This window comes from Danio rerio, chromosome 22 (assembly GCF_049306965.1).
Source record: "Danio rerio strain Tuebingen ecotype United States chromosome 22, GRCz12tu, whole genome shotgun sequence".
Classification (NCBI taxonomy): Eukaryota; Metazoa; Chordata; class Actinopteri; order Cypriniformes; family Danionidae; genus Danio; species Danio rerio.
The window spans coordinates 2,467,116-2,486,913 of record NC_133197.1 but is presented as its reverse complement, the minus strand read 5'-3'; the positions used below and the strand labels follow the sequence as shown (position 1 = coordinate 2,486,913).

General features: G+C 39.7%; 2 protein-coding genes across 3 annotated transcripts in view; both read right to left on the bottom strand.

Annotated features, from left to right (window-relative positions):
* Positions 1-161: 161 nt before the first annotated feature.
* Positions 162-10,150, bottom strand: si:dkey-4c15.13. Its single transcript, NM_001423224.1, has 4 exons — positions 10,096-10,150; positions 6,646-6,993; positions 3,363-3,719; positions 162-924 (listed from the first exon to the last, which is right to left on the bottom strand). Exons 1-4 carry the CDS (start codon positions 10,148-10,150, stop codon positions 332-334), a joined length of 1,353 nt encoding a protein of 450 aa, NP_001410153.1. The 3' UTR covers positions 162-331.
* A 4,245-nt stretch (positions 10,151-14,395) lies between these two features.
* The window catches only part of LOC101883867 (uncharacterized), a 93,685-nt gene continuing 88,282 nt past the window's right edge, over positions 14,396-19,798 (bottom strand). For both annotated transcript variants that reach the window (XM_068216549.2, XM_068216548.2), the window contains exon 4: positions 14,396-16,505. In XM_068216549.2, coding sequence (XP_068072650.1) covers positions 15,856-16,505 — 650 coding nt within the window. In that variant the 3' untranslated portion in view covers positions 14,396-15,855. The remainder of the gene's footprint in view (positions 16,506-19,798) is intronic.

The following is a 19,798-nucleotide window of genomic DNA, read 5'->3' as shown; positions in this document are numbered from 1 at the left end:
TATATATATATGCATAGTTTATTATATATATATATATATATATATATATATATATATATATATATATATATATATATATATGCATAGTTTATTATATATATATATATATATATATATATATATATACTAAACTATGCAATTAAACAAGCGACAAACTAAAGTTTCTGGATTATTCCATGACTTGAAACTTCCATTTTATTTAAGAACATTCCTGACCTGTGGAAACCCTGTCCAAAACCTTTCCACACACACACACAACAGGACTACATCTTCTCTACTGTATGAACTCCAAGATGGATCCTCAGTTCTGTCAGTCAAAGTCAGAAAACAGTCAAAGACGCTTCGCTGCATTGATCAGAGTTTGTTGCTTCTCTCCAGAGTGGATCTTCATGTGCTTTTTAATATTGGATAATTGTGCGAAACCCTTCCCACACTGAGTACATGTGAACGGTTTCTCTCCAGTGTGAATCATCTTGTGCTGTTTCAGTTCTCCAGATCTGACAAAACTCTTCCCACACTCAAGGCACGCATGCTCCTTCACACCAAAGTGGATCTTCTGGTGGTATTTTAAATGTGACCGATGGTTAAATCTCTTTCCACACAAATAACACGAGTAAGGCTTCTCCTTGGTGTGAATTCTAAGATGGTCCTTCAGATCTGAAGCATTGAAAAACATTTTGTCGCACTGATCACATTTGTGTGTCTTCTCTCCAGTGTGGATCAGCATGTGACGATTAAGATGTGATGAGCGAATGAAACTCCTCCCACACAAAGTACAGGTGAACGGTTTGTCTCCGCTGTGAATCTTCTCGTGTTGTTTTAAAACTGAATGCTGTGTAAAACTCTTCCCACACCAAAAGCATAAATAGGTTTTCTCCTTTGTTCGGACCTTCAGGGCTTCACTCTCGTCCTTCACAATCAGGTCTGCATATTAAGACAAAAATAAGCGAAGGATGAACATCATTAAAAAATGAGCAGCCTAATTTGATAACTACAGAACCACCTAATTAATAACAATAATTCCTTACATTTATATAACCCTTTTATGGACTCTTAAAGCGCTTTACATATAGGGGTTAATCTCCTCCTCCACCACCAGCGTGCAGCATACACCTGGATGATGCGATGTCAGCCATCTTGCGCCAGACCACACATCAGCTGATTGGTGAAGAGGAGACAGAGTGATGAAGCCAATTTTGATACAGGGATTTTAAGCCTGTTTTATACTTATGCGTTAAGTGACCGGCGTAACCCACGGTGCATGCAACGCTCGTAGCTGTGCATTTATACTTCTGCGCGCTGTCTCTGTTGGTCTGCATTACACTTCCGAAACGCTAGTTGGCAGTGAGGTGTAAATGTTCCTCTCTGTCGAGTTTCTTCGCTGCTGTTTTGCTTTTCCTGAACACTTCCTGGATGTACAAGTGGCTGAAACTCGCTCATTTTGAGGCAGGAACCGGCGGCCTTGCAACAACTTTAACTATGAGGTAAACACAAAACAAAACTTTCCATCCAGAGCTCCTTCACGGGACTCCACACTTGTAAACAATCGCTCCATTGGGCTTGCCCCCAGCTCGCGCCATTCGCGCGGCTCTCGGTCCCGCCCAGACTCATCAGCGATACCAAGCCAACCAATCACAGAGCTTGCGCTACGTTTCGACGTGTAGTTACATTTTTTGAGAGGTGCATGTCAGTGACGCCGACGGCCATGGCGAAGGGCTATGCGTCAACGCGTAGCATGCGTGTGCTTTTGACGCAGAAGTATAAATCAGCCATGATGGACAAAGGCCAGTGGGCAGATTTGGCTAGGATGCCAGGGTTAAAGCCCTACTCGTTTTCGAGGAACTTCCTAGGATTTTTAACGACCACAGAGGGTCATGATCTCGGTTTAACGTCTCATCCAGATAACGAGCAGTATAGATTCCCCTTCACTATACTGGGGTATTGGGACCCACACAGACCGCAGGTTCAGATGTGCATATCTGGTGGCATATAATAGTTCTTTTGTTTGTTTTTACATATTTGCATTACACCACCTGACAAAAGTCTTGCTGCCTGTCCAAGTTTTAGGACCAGCAAATAATAACTTGACTTCTAGTTGATCATTTGGTATCAGAAGTGTCTTATATGAAAGGCGAAGGCCTCTAGATTATGCATATTTGAGCACAATAAAATATGATCATGGCTTGATTTTGAAAGATTTCATTAGGACAGTAAGGTCTGACTTTGCTTAGACGAAAGTCTTGTCACTGAACAGAAATAATGTCCAGTATAGAATATAAAGTCCTGCTGCAGTGGAGACAGAATGAATATTGTGTCTGACTCCATCATGAGCGTAGAGGACTGCATCCATACATTTCTGACATGACTCAAATCACTGATTAATAAAGTCATCTGGAGTGTTCTTGCAGTTCATCAAGAGTCTTTGTGTTCAACTTCAATGCCTCCTCCTTCATCTTACCCCAGACAAGCTCAATAATGTTCATGTCTGGAGACTGAGCTGGCCAATCCTGGAGCACCTTAATCTTCTTTGCTTTGAGGAGCTTTGATGTGGAGGCTGAAGTATGAGCAGGAGCGCTATCCTGCTGGAGAATTCGCCCCCTCTCCTGTGGTTTGTAATGTAATGGGCAGCACAAATGTCTTGATACCTCAGGCTGCAGATCTCTCTCATGCCCCCATACTGAATGTAACCCCAAACCATGATTTCTCCTTCACCAAACTTGACTGATTTCTATGAGAATCTTGGCTCTATGTGGGTTCCATTAGGTCTTCTGCCGAATTGGTGATCAGCCTCGTGACCATCTGCCTGCGATTCTGGATTGTCTTCATACATCTGTTTGCACCCGTGTTGACCATTGCTTGCCTGACATCCTCAATAAACCTGCATGTGGATCCGATCTCTGTTGTCAGTGTCACTCCCGTGGTGACAATTACAGAGGCATCAAGCTTTAAACAGGAATATTATCATTTATTTTTTACAAAATGCTAATTTTCAGATTTGATTCAATGAATTATGTTAGGCTAAGCTAATTTATTAAGGTATTAATGACCCAGCCAGAACAAGAAATCGGCTGAATCAAGGTTCGAGTCAACTGTTTTACTCTAGGACACTTGTCAAATGAGCTTTTTTCAACAATAAAAAGTTGGAGTGCTTGTTTAGGAGCTAAAAAACATCGTTAACAGGGAAGCCATCCATGAACTGAACCGCTCAGTGGAAACGAGGCATCTTATATACACAAGGGATCTAGCTTGTCACACTCCAATGAAATCGCATCATATTACCACACTTTAAATTTGTTATCACCTGCACAATGATCCTAAATAATACTACATAGAAGGGCTGGATCTTAAGATGATCGACTTACTGTGAATGTTTATTTTGTGTCTTCGCAGAGAGGATGACTTTGTGAAACTCTTCCCACAAACAGTGCAGTGACACAGGTTCTCTCCAATGTGAAGACTCTCGTGTATTTTTAGGTATCTGGGATCAACGAATCTCTTGTCGCAGTGCGAACACTTGTAGGGTTTCTCTCCAGAGTGGATCCTCATGTGAAGCTTGAGATGGTATTTGCGCTCGAAACTCTTTCCACACTTACTGCAGGCGAAACGTTCTGCGGCTGACCTTTTCATTGAGATATTATGCTCAGTCTTTGATTGAGTTTTGTTTTTTCTTTCGACATGAAGTTTCTCCCCATTTTCACTCTCCTCCTTCACTATCACATCTGAAAAATAAGTGAATGAATTACATTTTAAGAAGTTAGTCATTAACCGTTTGCTAACAGCATCACTTTCCCTCCCTCATTCGTTGTGTGGAAATATAAATTTATATCATCTAATTTCAAATTAACAATAATCTACGTATAACTGAAAAGTTATATTCTCTGGTTTTTAATTATATCATTTCATTAACATCCCAGCTAGGAGGGACATTTAACCTTTATCTTTCTGATTACAGGCTAAGCCAAAGTAATGCAAATTGTCAGTTTCACAGCATGGGGTGTCTATTGTTTTCTCTTTTCGATCAAATGGTCAGGCGGTTTCTGTCTCCAGAACATGATGAGATTAGACCTGAGAAGCAGTTTACCCTGCCGACCACAACCCTTAATTTGCATGCTTTGTTTAGCCATATCCCCTCCTCCTAAGAACACAATATAGCCATGAAATCTTTGTCTTAATTCAGACCTGTGTGAGACTTGTGTGAGACTTGTGAAAGAACTTGCAGACTGCGGACCTCTAGTAGGCTCTTGCAGACACGGACATCTTAAAGACGCTGTATGACTGCAGATTAACCAACACGTCTCAATAAAGGAATTCTGCTTGTTCCGAGTCTCCTGGACTGGGTTCTCTCTTCTTTTCACTCATTTATTTATTTTTTTTACAACAGTTGTTACCCAAATTTCCACCTCTCCATATGTCATCGTGATGCACGGTCACAATTAACAACTGTAAAACTCTTTCATCTATACTACTAAGCTCATATACAACACTGACTGGGTCAAATTGAATTGCATTACTAAAAACAGACTAAAATACCAATTTTCATTGACTAAAAGTAGACTAGATGTAATCAGTGCTCGTTGACTAAAATTAGACGAAAGTATATTTGGACTAATATAAGAATAAAATTCTCAGGCTTTAAGTTGACTACAGTTAATAAAAACTTAAATCTCAGCTTTACTGACAGCTAGTCTGAAATAAACACATGCAAAAATAATCATACGTCGTTTGTCAAACTGAAGATACTCCAACAAATGGAGCAGTCTTAAATCGTTTTAACCTAAGTAGTGGTCAGGTTTATTTTAGCTACTACAGGAATGAGAAAACTAATATAAAACACAAGAGTAAGCTATTTCGAGTTGTTTCGAGTGTTGTGCATGATATACAAGCTTAAATATAATTAAACTCGACAAAATAGACTGACGAAGATGTATTGTGTTGTATTTTGAAGCTATAATGTTAATGTGAACACATGGAATTTTAACCTCTGCATAAAAACATGACGTTTAATAAACTGCATTTCGGTCCTTTCACTGCAGAGAAATCCCAGTAAGAGCTGAGAGATATGACACAATGCATGAACATGCATTTAAGACATACTCGGCAGTGTCTGTTGCCTCAAATTACAAACATATCCAGCAAAATTTCATAATAAACACCACAAATCAACTAAAGACAACATTAAACATCTTATGTCTCTTTGGGGTGGTGTTAAATACATTTTTAATCTGTATATCCAGCAATTTGCATTTAGAAAAGCTGTAAACCAACAATCAAATCTTACCGTAAAGATCTCCTTATCAATACCCCAACTACTAGATCATTAATATCTGCTGAAAGGGCTTTTTTATTTGTTCCTTGATCCCATTTTTAAAAAAAAGGTTGAGAGAGCTTATTCAGTCACTATCTATTGACCTTAGATTGCCGCTTTGCATAGTCCTTTACTATTTTTAAATCAATTTTGAAAATATATTCTTTATTTTTAGCATTTTAATTTGTTAGAATATTTACTCAATTCCATGCCTGTTCAATAAAGGTCAGGCGAGAGTTTTCTTCAATGTCAATGCAATATTAGTAGTTCATTGAATACAAATTAATAATTTCGATTCACAGAATTCCCGCATGCTTAATGCAGGAATTACATTCAGGAGGTGCACAATAATTTCCTTTTTCTGACTCCAGGTTTTATAGGCAGCTGATATTAACAGGTGGAGTTTAGTTAAATTTGTCACTTGTCAATCATTCTCCAATCCTCCATTGGCCGCACCCATACATACTTCCTCTTTTTCTATGAAATCTCTGCACAACGTTAAAGCATAAGACTTCTGTGTTCAGTTTCAACCCATCTCTGCTCACAGGAAGTTTAGCTGCAGAGCTCAAGTTAGTTTTAGACAATCAGGCCTTTGCATTTCAATCAGCTTCATCTACTTCTGCATAAATGCTTCATTAGTATGCAAAACATATCACACTCAAGAGTAGAAGTTTGGTTAATCACCTTAAGCAATAGAAATACTTTAATGAAATTTAATGAAAAGAAAAACAGACAAAAATAATTAAAAATGGATTCCTTTCTCCAACAAATTGTATTATCTTTGGTATTTAATTGGTTGTCTTGTTCTAGTTAATTTCTACTCTGATAAGCACTTTGTATAGCTTTGATGTGGCTGAAGTTCTATATAAATACATTTGTTTACAATATTTCAGCTCTTTGGAATTGGACTGCGAGTCGTGAGGTTCAGGTATAACACTTTCTCACTTAATTTTCCTTTTTGTTTTGGAAACGCATGTGGCATGGCAAGAAACATTCTTAACGTTTGACATACATAGTTATTAGGAAACCTGACCCTGAACTGTACTCCTCAGTGGAAATCAGACATTTTATGGCCCATTTCAAAGCGTACGTTTGCAAAGGGTAGCCAAAAAGTGGTATGATACGGTTTGCTTTTTGGTACATTTTGACAGTGGAAACGGCCATAAAAGCATACCGAAACGTACCACTCAGTGGAAAACAGGCCATTATAAAAACACAAGCCTCTTATCACAATCTAACATGAAACCGCATCACATGACCTCTTCAAATGTGTTATCAACTCCACAATTATCCTAAATAATATGAGCTGGAAAGGTTGAATCCTAATATGATCTACTTACTGTGAATGGTTTTTGTGTGTGTTCGTAGAGAAGATGACTGTGTGAAACTCTTCCCACAATCAGTGCAGTGATACGGTTTCTCTCCAGTGTGAATCCTCTCGTGTAATTTCAGGTGTTGTGCACGACTGAATCTCTTGTCGCAGTGTGAACACTGGTAGGGTTTCTCTCCAGTGTGGCTCCTCAAGTGAATATTGAGACAGTGCTTGCGCCCAAAACACTTTCCACACTGAGTGCAGGTGAACCCTTTCACAGCTGTATCTTCAGTCTCTGATTGAGTTTCTTCTTCACTTTTGACATGTTTCTCCTCATGTTCACTCAGTTCTTCACATTCCTCCTTCACCATCACGTCTGAAAATTAAGCAAATAAAAAACATTTTCAGAGGCTAGTTTTTAAGAGATTAGCAGTCTGCAGGGCTGAAATGTGCTAGCGTAGGAGATGAGAGTCAATGAGTTTGCACATTGGAAAGAAAGGACAACGACATACTGCACAGTTCTATCATGTCTGCTAAAAGTTACAGTCATTTATTAGTTGTTATATATTGTTTTGTTTATATATATATATATATATATATATATATATATATATATATATATATATATATATATATATATATATATATATATAAATATAAATATATATTAGGGTTGGGCGACGTCGACCAATTTGGCATCGTACGATGTCTAATGTGAAACATCGCGATGGATGATGGCATTGTCGTCATAGGCAGCAGTGAATTAATTATGAATAATTCATTCATTCATTCATTCATAACGAATTGATTATTTGTAGCCTACCGTTTTAACTACCTGACCCACATGGTCTTGATTTTACCCATAAACATAAATATATACATAAATGAATAAAGATAAGTTACACACATAATAAACACCTGTCAATCACTTTTCTGCGAGACTCGTGAATAGGCGTGCATAGGTAGAGTGAACTGTGTTGTTATAATGGCGTAGACTAATTTGGTTGGTAAAAGAGGTGCACGACCAACAGGAACCAGCCAACAGTTTCTGAGGTGTTCGCTAAACTTACTACAAGTGTAAAAGCAGTCTACTGATCTACTGACAGATTAAAATTAGCTAAATGACACTGGGAAAAAGACTCATGTTTGGAGACATGTCCTGTGGTCTGATGGAGCTAAGATTAAACTGTTTGGCCATAACGCCCAGTGTTACATTTAGAGGACGAAGGGGAAATCGCACAAGCCTAGGAACACTATACCAACTGTGAGGTATGGGGGCGGCAGCATCATGTTGTGGGGCTGTTTTGCTGCAGGAGGGACTGGTCCTCTTCACAGCATAGATGGCATCATAAAGAAAACATTATGGAGAAATACTGAAGCAACATCTCAAGACATCAGCCAGGAAATTACAACTTGGCCACAAATGAGTCTTCCAAACAGACCATGACCCTAAGCATACTGCCAAATTAGTTCAAATGTGCTTTAAGGACAACAGAGTGAATGTTTTGGAGTGGCCATCACAAAGCCCTGAGCTCAATCCTATAGAAAAATTATGGGCAGAGTTGAAAAAGCTTGTGCGAGCACGACAGCTAACAAATCTGACTCTGTTACACAGATTCTGTCAAGAGGAATGGGAAAAAATTCCATCAAACTATTGTGAGAAGCTTGTGGAAGGGGACCCAAAACATTTGACCAAAGTTATACAGTTCAAACGCAAAGCTAAAAAAATCCCAAGGAAATGTGTGTCAACTTTTGACTGTCTAGAAATTAATAAAAATTTCTCTCATTATTCTGGCATTTAGCAAATGTAAATTATTTAGGTAATCTTAACGGACCTAAAATAGTAAACGTTTAGTATGATTTACCATCAGACATTATTTTAAAAAGTGGTTATGCTCCTTTTTTAGAGAGTATGTACACTTCTGGTTTTAACTGTATGTACACACAGCGGTACCTCGCTATAACGCCGAGTTTTTTCATGCAACTTGACATGCTTTTTTCTACAGGGCACAATGTCCTAAATGGCCAGTAAACCATTGTCAATCAATCTCCTTCGTGTCGTGTCTCCTGTACAGTACAGATGTATTCAGCTTGCCAAATTTACTTAAATCTTTGATCGCCAGCAGTGTTACTCTGAAGTGCTGTACCGTATGTTTTGCAACTTTTCCCCCTGCTAACCATCGCACAAAAAGTTGAACTTCTCGACATGCTAAAGAAAAGTAGTTATGCGGATGCAGCTCGCCATTACGGAATAAGTGAATGAAGATTAAATGACAAGGTTCGTTTGAGCTCGGGTCAACCATGGCTCGTTATTATATGTATATAGTATTAATCAATCAATCAATCAAGCCTTTATTTGTCACTACACTTTCGTATAGCGAAAATTGGACCCCCAAGACCATACACAAAACATTACAAACAACTTTTAAGGGGAGACAGATCTTAGGAGGTAGCATTTAGAAACGAAGAAAGATACGTTTGGACAGTTAGGCTAAAAAACACCCCCTCAGCTTGCCCTTGATTAGGACAAAGTGAGAAAAGGGAGAAAAACAGCCCTATCTTAGCATAAGCACACCGGCAAGACACAACATAGACAGAGGGGATGGGAACAGGGGTAATGGAAAACAGTCCGTTGAGTGCGGGCAGCCAACTGGTCCAGCAGCCATTTCCGGCGCAAGTCACAGTCCCGCCCACGCCCCACATGGGTAAAAGCACACGAAGGCGTTTGGATGGGGATCGGTGGTGAATGTTTATCTGTAGATATGTTTGTGTGTGTGTGAGCCTGCATAGTCCAGAGTCCCGCAGGTGTCCTTGACAGGGGCAGGAATTTCAGAGCGTCCGCTTATCTTGCATTACGGTGTAATGTCTCAGTTGTGTATTTAAAAATGGCGGTTTCTTTGTTTTCAATCCCCTGGCTTGTTTACACTTCTCTGTAACCAATAGTGTTCAGCTGCGAGTCTAGCTCCGCCTTTTGATACCCTTTTGTTGTGCTAGGTACCCAAAAGTGGTACAGTACGGTTTGCTTTTTGGTACCTTTTGACAGTGGAAACGGACATAAAATCGTTCCAAACTGTACCACTACGTGGAAACGGGCCATAATAGTATTCAGGTATTAAAGTCGTACAATCACATGATGTAGATTGAAAATTTAGAATGCAACACATTGCATTGGTATCTAATTGAAGATATAATAATCATAAACTGTGAGACCATTGTAGTATTCATATTAATAATATTTAGAAAATATTTGTATTTTATAGCTTTATTGTTGTCACATCTGTCATGTACTATAATTGCATCTGTGTCTTTAAGACGGGAAACAGGTGGCATGATGGGAAGTTTTGTAATGTTACGGAGTTCATACACACAAGAGAAGTAAAGAGTGGTGGTAAAATGTTAACCTGCAACAAAGTTACAAACTTTAACAACTTCGCTATTGTTCAGCCTCATTATTGAAGAGTAATGAATAAACACAAACCTATTGGTTCTTCAGTGTCTTCCTGTTTAATTCTGCAGGGTTCTGGATCACTCATCTTCTCACTGTCCTTCAATAAACTCTGTCTTTGTCTTTCACTGATGACGGCAGAGCTTCAGGAGAACAAACAGACAAATCTGAGTATTTACACTGATTGATGGAATAAATCCCTATTGATAGTTATATTAATTGGGCTGAAAGTTGGTTTTATATTCATACATTTTCATTTAAAATATAATTTCAGAAAAGTATTTTTTGGTTATTTTAAATGGGGAAATCATATCAGTAGTCAATGACTATCAAAGTACAACATTGTTCGGTAAATTAGGTGGTTTATGTTGTTTTGGAGACGCGCTTAAATGCGAGTTCAGCCATAATATTCAATGTAGCATGGTAAACAATATAAGCATGTTAAATAAGAGAATGAGTGAATATTAAACCAGCTTTACCTCACTGTTATCTTTTAGATAATACAATATGTTTATGTGATTTGCTCAAGTCTGTACAAACCAATAAATGTAATTCAATGAGGCAATTTGGAAATCTGAAGACATCTTTATAATGAATAAAGTAAAAAAGAGCAACTATAGACATTTAATAAATATCAGGTAATAATAATTATATATATATATATATATATATATATATATATATATATATATATATATATATATATATTACACCGATGAACATTATCAACATTGAATAAAGAATTCAGGATCAGGAGGTGAGCTCACTTTATAATAAGTTTTTGCAGGTTTAACCACTCTAGTTTACCATCATTTTTTGCATAACAATCTATATATAGTTTGAATTCCTACTGCAAATATAGACATTAATCAGAATTACATAGCATATATTGCGATATTATTATCCCAAGCGAAAACAACCGAACATTAACAGAAATACCCAAACTCTGAGCTCATATTGTCCTCTCAGAGCTCCTCTCCGCCTGCTGTATTGTTTTGGTCAGCAGACACACAGATAGAGGTGAACTCAATGCAGAAACTAGTCGCAGATTGTCGCTTTAATAAACTGTAAAGTGTGTTTTATTGTTGTGTAAACACGAGAAAAAGCGTGAAAGACTCACCTCAGCTCTGAAGACTCGACGCTGAATGAACGCGTCAGTGCTGGCGTCATCACGGCGAGGCGGGAACAACGGAGTATCGCCAAAAACACGCCAAATACTGCTGACAAGCCAAAACATTTGCTAATATATTAAATAAACCCCCTTCCCAACTCCCTGTCCTTTATGGATCCACATTCCCCACAGCACGACTATAAATAAAATTGGCAAATTACCCAATATTGGGAAATGTAAGTAGCCTATTGTTGTTTTCATGGTCATATTATATATCAATACATAGTTTTGTAATTTATAAAATTGTGCAAGAATAATCATTTACTCATTTTCTTTTCGGCTTAGTCCCTTTATTAATCAGTGGTCGCCACAGCGAAATGAACCGCCAACTTATCCAGCGAACCCATGCGAACAAGGGGAAAACATGCAGACTCCATTCAGAAATGTCAACTGACCCAGCCAGGGCTCAAACCAGCAACCTTCTTGCTGTGAGGCGATTGTGCTACCTACTGCGCCACCATGCTGCCCAAACATTCACTTATCAATTACTGTCAATTACTGTGGCATACATTTTATCCAGCTGATAACCCAGCTCTGCAAACAACTCATACTCATGTCTGTCATCAAAATGTATGACAAGGGAAAAAGCATTAATTGTCCTCATAGACATGTTGTTTAACAGGGGCTCTCAAACTCTGCCCTGTCCTGCAGATTTTAGTTTCAACTTCCCTCAACACATCTGCAAGAATGTTTTGTTCACACCCACTTGCACATCTACATTTGTAATTATGTTTATCTATCTGCACACTTCTGATTATTAATAGCAACCTGTACATATATTAATTTACTGTAAATCTGTTCATACCTAATACAACCTGTATATAATGTTGATAGTACATCCATCTGTAAATATCACTATAGTTTTTCTATGACTGCACTTTATAACCAGGGCCGGCACGTCCATAGAGGCGACCTAGGCGGCCGCCTAGGGCGGCAGAATAGAGAGGGTGGCATCCGAACACCTCCCGCACCACCCGCGACCGCAGTTATACCCGCGCCTAAGGCGGCAGAGAAGGCGGCATCCGAACACCTCGCGCACCACCTGCGTCCGCAGTTATATCCGCACCTAGGGCGGCAGAATAGAGAGGGCGACATCCGAACATCTCCCGCACCACCTGCGTCCGCAGTTATACCCGCGCCTAGGGCGGCAGAATAGGGTTCTTCACTTTGATAACCGGCCATTTTCGTTTTCACTTTCGGTTTGAGGGTGTTGTGATCGTCCTTTGCCTAGAGCCGCAGTTCAGCTTGCTCCGGCCCTGTTTATAACTTATACCTGTATACTGCACTTGCTGCTATTGCACTGCTGGTTAGACCTAAACTGCATTTCGTTGCCTTGTACTTGTACACGTGTAACCCCACCGGATCTACGCCACCCAACCTGCTCCGAGCTGGTATTCAACCGACGACCTTCCGCATGGGAGTCAGTTGCTCTAGCAAGGAGGCTAAAGACCATGGCCTCTAGCGTCTGTCGCTAGAGCACCTTTAGAGGTCAGAGGAGTGAAGTTCACCTGCACAGCACACACTAGCTGGCCTCCACTACACTCACCCCCCTAAACCTCACTCCCATCCGGGTCACGGCACCAATGTAACCCTGCCAGTCCTACACCACCAAACCCGCTCCAAGCTGGTATCGAACCGGCGACCTTCCGCATGGGAGTTGGTTGCTCTAACAAGGAGGCTAAAGACCATGGCCTCTAGCGTCATTACCTGCACAGCACACACTAGCTGGCCTCCGTTGCACGTGTGTAATGACAATAAAGTTGAATCTAAATCTTAAAGAATGTTTCTAGATCTAGTAATCGTAGTAAGAGCTTGATTAGTTAGCCCAGGTGTGTCTGATTGGGGTTGGAGCCAAAATCTGCACAACACCGGACCTCCGGGAGTGTGATTGAAAGCCCCTGGTGTATAATATTGGCCTTCCAGTATCAGCATTGCAAAGGCTTGCTGTTGAGGAACTATCAGTGGTTCTCATCAGGGCTGGACTGGGACAAAAAAAAATCGTCCCTGGAATTTGGGCCAGAGCGGCCTACTACATTCAGTCAAAATGCTCCTCATCTGTGCACGCTCTTGAATATGTTTACAACTCCTATTCTGTAAAAGCACAATAGCCATATATAGTAAATAATGAGAGTTGACAAATTAAAAACTTAAACAATGTAATTAATTATTATAATAAAACTCTAATACACACTGGAAGTCCATCTTGTGTCTGCCTGTGTGTTTTGAGGGAGCCTATATTAAATAATGAACATAACAAAAACTGCCTGCAAAAGGCAAAAAAAAAGACAAACGCCTGTGCGCTACTTCTGTTCTCCACACGCACATGTGTGGTGTGAACGGTGTTGCCAGATGTAGCTGACTGATTCCACCCCAAAAACTATCCAAAACCCGTCGAAATGCAAAAACACCCGTCCAGTCATCTGGAAATCACGTTGATCGGTCAACGAAGGATGTTGACGGCCTCAAGAACACATGACAGGGGGTGGGCACTACATTTCAAAACCTAGACCCAATTTTTCTAGACCCGCCTATGTCAGTTTACACCCGCACAATCATGTTCAAAAATCGCCCAATCTGGCAACACTGGGTGTGAAACAGGTGTGACTCGACTATTTTGACAAATACACACCGATGTTGCACGCTAACACAGAGCCCAAAAATGGGAGCTTGTAATTGGGTCAGCCCATTGTCAATAAAGAAAAGAACCAATGGGCTGTAGATTATGTCAAAGGGGCCGGTCTATCCGAAAAAGAAACATCTTACTTTCAGAGCGTCGCAGATCACAGCATCGTTAATTATTTACGCACAAAAAACGTCAGTCTGCTGAGTGTTTTATGGGCCACTCAGATCATTAAAAGATGATCAGCCCGGCCCAAAAAGTACGTCGGCCCAGTGGGAAACTGCCCGGTCTGCCTGATGGCCAGTTTGCCCCAGGTTCTCACAATACTATTATTATTATTATACTAAATATATTATATTTTAGTGAATGTTATAAAATATAGCACATTATAGTGACCCCATACAAATGTGTGTTAACTTCAGCTCTTACACCAGGGGTGGGCAAACTCGTTCCTGGAGGGCCGGTGTCCGGCAGAGTTTAGCTCCAACTCTAATCAAACACACCTGCTTTAAGATTTCTAGTGATCTCAAAGACACTGATTAGCATGTTCAGGTGTGTTTAATAACAATAATAATAATATATATTATTCATAATGTAAATATAATTTAAATTCTAAAACGCAAAGCGCTTACAGGAAAGTAAAAACAACAATGCACAGTAAAACAACACAGTAAGAATAAAAGATATCACAAATCAAAAAACAGTCCTTAAAAGAGGAGTTCTAAGTAGCTTCTTAAAACCGTCCAAAGAACCAGCATTCCTAATGTTGGTGGGAAGAGTATTCCACAGTTTGGGGGCACGGAAAGAGAACGCCCTGCCTCCCATGAGATGCAGGGGAAATGGATATCAGTTCACAAATGTAACATGGAGCGGAACCCTGAACCGCTTTACATGTTAAAAAATCAATGTCTTAAAATTAATTCGAGACTTGACAGGCAGCCAGCTGTTGGAGTATAGGAGTGATGCGAGACTGAGATGATGTACGTGTCAAAACCCGCGCAGCAGAATTTTGGATGTATTGTAAAATCTTGAGAGTATTAGCTGGTAGCCCTCCGAACAGAGAATAGCAAAAATCCAAGCGAGACGTGATAAAAGCATGGACAAGTCTTTCAGTGTCAGGCCTCGAGAGGAAAGGATGTAAGCGCGCTATATTTCGAAGATGATAAAAGGCTGATTTAGTTACAAGTTTAAAATGAGGCTTGAGACTAAGCTGGGAGTCCAGGAGAACACCAAGATTACGCACCTGCGGCTGACCCATCAACCGTTAACTCAAATTCATTGATTAGTGTTGGAGCTAAACTATTCAGGACACCGGCCCTCCAGGACCGAGTTTGCCCACCGCTATACTATGTTTAATACAGCTGAAACAGCCTGGGGTCAAATCGACGCCTTAGGACACGGGTCACCAATCTCGGTCCTGGAGGATCGGTGTCCCTGTAGGGCACAGGTGTCAAACTCAGTTCCAAAAGGGCTGCAGCTCTGCACAGTTTAGTTCCAACCCTAATTAAAAACACCTGATCAAACTAATTGAGTCCTTCAGGCTTGTTTAAAACCTACAGGTAAGTGTGTTGGAGCAGGGTTGGAACTAAACTGTGCAGGGCTTTGGCCCTCCTGGAATTCAGTTTGACACCCCTGCTGTAGGGTTTAGCTCCAACTTGCCTCAACACACCTGCCTCGATTTTTCAAGTACACCTAGTAAGAGCTTGATTAGCTTGTTCAGGTGTGATTGATTAGGGTTGGAGCTAAAATCTGCAGGACACCAGACCTCCAGGAACAAGTTTGGTGACCACTGCCTTAGGATCATCCTGGTTACAAAAAGAGTACAGGATATTAAACAAATAATGCCATGTTAATTTTATATTTACAGTGTTGTCAACATGAAATTAACAAAAAAAAAGTCATTAAGTTTAAAGCAAATGATGTCAAGCTTGTATTTACTGGTTGTAAACATTCAGTGGGGTCAAACTGACCCCAATGTTAAAGAACAGGACTAAAGCTTCTCCTATAAATGAACCTTAAGATGAATCTTCAGCTGTGTAGCCCTCAAAAAAGTTTTACCGCATTGATCACATTTGTGCGTTCTCTCTCCAGTGTGGATCTTCTTGTGTGTACTAAGGTATGATAATTGTGCGAAACTCTTCCCACACAGAGCACATGTGTACGGTTTCTCTCCAGTGTGAATCCTCTCGTGCTGTTTCAAGTCTCCAGCTCTGATAAAAGTCTTCTTGCACACGAAGCACACAAACTCTTTCACATCGCCGTGGTGCTTCTGATGTGCTTTTAAATACCCCTGCTGTGTAAAACTCTTTCCACACACAGAGCATGAATAAGGCTTCTCGTTTGTGTGAACTATAAGATGGATCTTCAGATGAGACAGCCTTGAGAATGTTTTACCGCATCGATCACATGTGTGTGGTCTCTCTCCAGTGTGGATCTTCACGTGTTGATTAAGGGATGATGGTTTTCTGAAGGTTTTCCCACACCAAGTACACGGGAATGGTTTCTCCCCAGTGTGGATCCTCTCATGTTCCCTTAAACTTTGTTTATGTGTAAAACTCTTTCCACACAAAGAGCATGAATGAAGTTTCCCCTTTGTACGGACCTTCACGGCTACAATCGGTTCTTCGTTCTCCTCCTCTTTCACAGTCACATCTGTAAATTAGTAAGATAAAACAATCAGTGATGAACATCATAAGAGGATTCGTTCTGCTATAGGCTGTGCGTTACGCATTCACAACTTCAAACTACATGGCATGAATTCTCTTATCAGGTCATCGATCTTATCGAGTCCTACTCAGAAAACACCTTGAGAAATTCTGGTTAGTTCAGCTATGGGGTAGGACGTGTTCGCTAGGAGGCATACCTGGCAACCCTCCGGTTTTTCCTGGGATTCTTTCGTATTTTACAGTTCTATCCTGCTATCATCCAGTGAAGGTATTTTCCAGTATTTCTCTCGTATTTTCAGTCTTTCTCTAAAAAAAGGCAAATAAACATTAAAGAGCTGAGCCTCCCTATACGCAACCCATACCGCCGAACCACAAGGGGGCGCCCCTTGCTCTTAAATGTGAGTCTGTTCTGTGCTTTCGCTTTGTTTAGGCATGAAAACACTTTGAAATGAATATTAAAACGGCAGGATTCCCTTTCCTTTTCATTACAGGTGCCGTCACCCCTCCTATGCAATCCTCAAAACATATAGTCATATAGCGGTGCGTGACTGTCAGCTGACGTGCTTCATAGTGATAAATAGATGCTGTTTCCCAAACAGATTCTGTACACACGAAGCGAAGGTCTGGGTTTTGGGTGCGTGTTTAAACTGATATAAACACATAATTAATAATAATAAGATCTAAAGATGTCGATCTTGGTGGGGTTTTTTTCAAACACAACTAATTTTGTTCTAAATGAGCATAAACAGTTAGGAAAGCAGTCGAATGCTTTAATTATAACATTAGATGTGTGCCTTTTTAAAGTGACACCTCTGTTATTTAATGTAATCAAACAAAAAAAAAATCTAAATAAATAAGAGATTCGTTCGTTGCTCTTTAATCAGAATGTGTTTGTTACAAAGTGAAGAAACGGCTGATGAAATTTCATAACTTGATTCTATTTTAATATAATTGCTGTTTATTGTAATGAGTAAACTGTTTAATGTATTCGCTGCTAATGTATACTATTTTTTTTTTTTCCGTTATTTTTCTTATTTTATCCCTTATTTTCACATCCCGATGTTGACAGGTATGAGGAAGTCCTGCAGAATTTGCCATTTTTTCTAAAATAATGCACATTTTTACTTTTTATCAAGTGCCTGCAGATAATTGTGCCCGAGTTCAATCTAAACTAATCCTGTACAACGAAGATGATAACGTAAAGGCAATAAAGGGGATACAGCTAACGCATCCTCGGATGAATGTGAATTGGCTGCGGAGGGTCAACGGACTGAGCTCGATACGGCTTCAGGCAACATTCAGACTCTTAAAACGGAAATAATTTCATCACTACGCCGGGATCTGGCAGAAATATTTCGCTCCGAAATAGGTCCTGGCTAGGCGAACTTGAAGCCTTGAAGGCGGAATTTTCTAACATGATGGTATTGTTCGCAAACTGAAATGTCGACACTGAAAAGTACAGTGAAGGGTATGGAACATTCTCTTTCCGCATGTTGAATGATATCACTGTGCTACATGAAAAAGTTGACTGTCTTTCAGCTTTATGATAAAACTAGAAGAGATCTTGTCGGATTTATTGGTGTTCCGGAAGACCAATTTTCTACTACTGTGGCGGTCTCCAAGCTAATTAAGCATGTACTCAACATGGATAAGGACATCCTAATTGACACATCGCATCGCACATTGCAGCCAAAACCCAGACCTGGGCAGCGACCATGAGCTATTGTGGCAAGGCTGTATTATTATTTGGACTGTGTTGAAGTATTAAGGCGCGCACGTGAGATAAAACAGGTCAGTGTTGGTGACATGACAATATCTATCTTTCCAGATCTCACTGCCAAAACAGCACATGGCCAATCAGCCTTTAATGATGTCTGCTAGCAACTTCGCTCTATTCCTGGAGAAAACGTCTTGATGTGCTGTTGAATGTCAGAAAAGAAACAGGCTTCAATTTCTTAGTACTGAGTGACAGGTGTGCTTGATTAATCGAAGGTGAGTTTCATGCTCACGTTAGCAGTAAAACTTGCTGCATTTACTAGTGTTCTGCACAATTATGAAATCAAAGAAATTCGTTAAGTGATTTGACAGTTGTTTGCGTCAATTCTCGATGATAGCATGTATGTGCCTTGGGTAAGTTTAAAAAATCAGCAGAAATTGTTTTATATAATAATTTAATTACCCCATAAAATACCCCTCGAATCGGAATATCCTTATTGACCTTATTTGGAATGGTCATGAATACTAATGAGCTCTGCTCTGATGTGCAGCCTCTCTCTCATAGCCTCTCTCTCTCTCCCACATACTGTTACATTTGTCAATGAAAATGATCACTAATTATTAGGGCTGCATGATATAGGAAAATAAGTTACTTTGTTTTTTATTTTGCGATATATACTGCGATATAAATACAATTTCACAAGATGACTTAATGTCTCTGTCTGGAAAGAATGCAGAATGTTAGATTGGGATGATTCTGCAATGGGAGTGCTTCTCCATAAAATCTAATAAACAAATCTTTATTATTTTTGGGGTCCCCCGACACATTTTCGTTGTGATCTGTGCCATTTGCAGTGCACTTTTGTATTGGCATGTGTTGTATTTTCCTGCATAACAATCAATAAATATAATCAAGAAAAAGACGCAACTGAAATAAAGTGTTTTATCTTTTCCCAGGTCTAACAGTATTCGAAAAACAATATCTAAATGATAACAATAAAAATAATTCAACAAAATAAATCGAAGTTAAGAACACAAATGATCACATTGCGATATCGATGCTGAAAGGATATATTGTGACGCCTTACTAATTATCATCGTCCATAAACCTTTTTCACGCGACGAAAACAAGATGAGATGTAAATGCTGTTCATGTGACGATGACTATAAATAAAAATAAAATGCAATATTGTTGACCAATAAAAACAACACCAAAATGCATTCGTTTTCCTTGACCAAGACGAAACAAACTAAAAGTTATAACCTTATTTGTTTTGTTTAAACTCATTATTATTATTATTAATTTTATTATTTCATAAATATTTTTTGAGGTGTTCACCTTTATTGTGACAGGACAGTGGAGATATAGAGAGTGGAAAGTATGGGGAGCAGAAATAGGGGAAGGGTCGGCAAAGGATCTCGAGTCGGGAATCGAACTCGGGTCGCTGTGAACACCTCGGTGCCATGTGTCGACGCACTAATCACAAGGCTATTGGCGCAGACATAGTCCCATTATTATTAGTTTTTTGTAGAAAGGTCGCGCTGTGCAGATGCAGGAGACGT

Coding starts and splice junctions, on each gene's coding strand:
- si:dkey-4c15.13 (NM_001423224.1), bottom strand. CDS start 10,150: ATGAGTGATCCAGAACCCTGCAGAATTAAACAGGAAGACACTGAAGAA. Junction 6,994..10,095: donor AGACACTGAAGAACCAATAG/GTTTGTGTTTAT, acceptor CTTAATTTTCAG/ACGTGATGGTGAAGGAGGAA. Junction 925..3,362: donor ACACAAAATAAACATTCACA/GTAAGTCGATCA, acceptor CTTAATATGCAG/ACCTGATTGTGAAGGACGAG.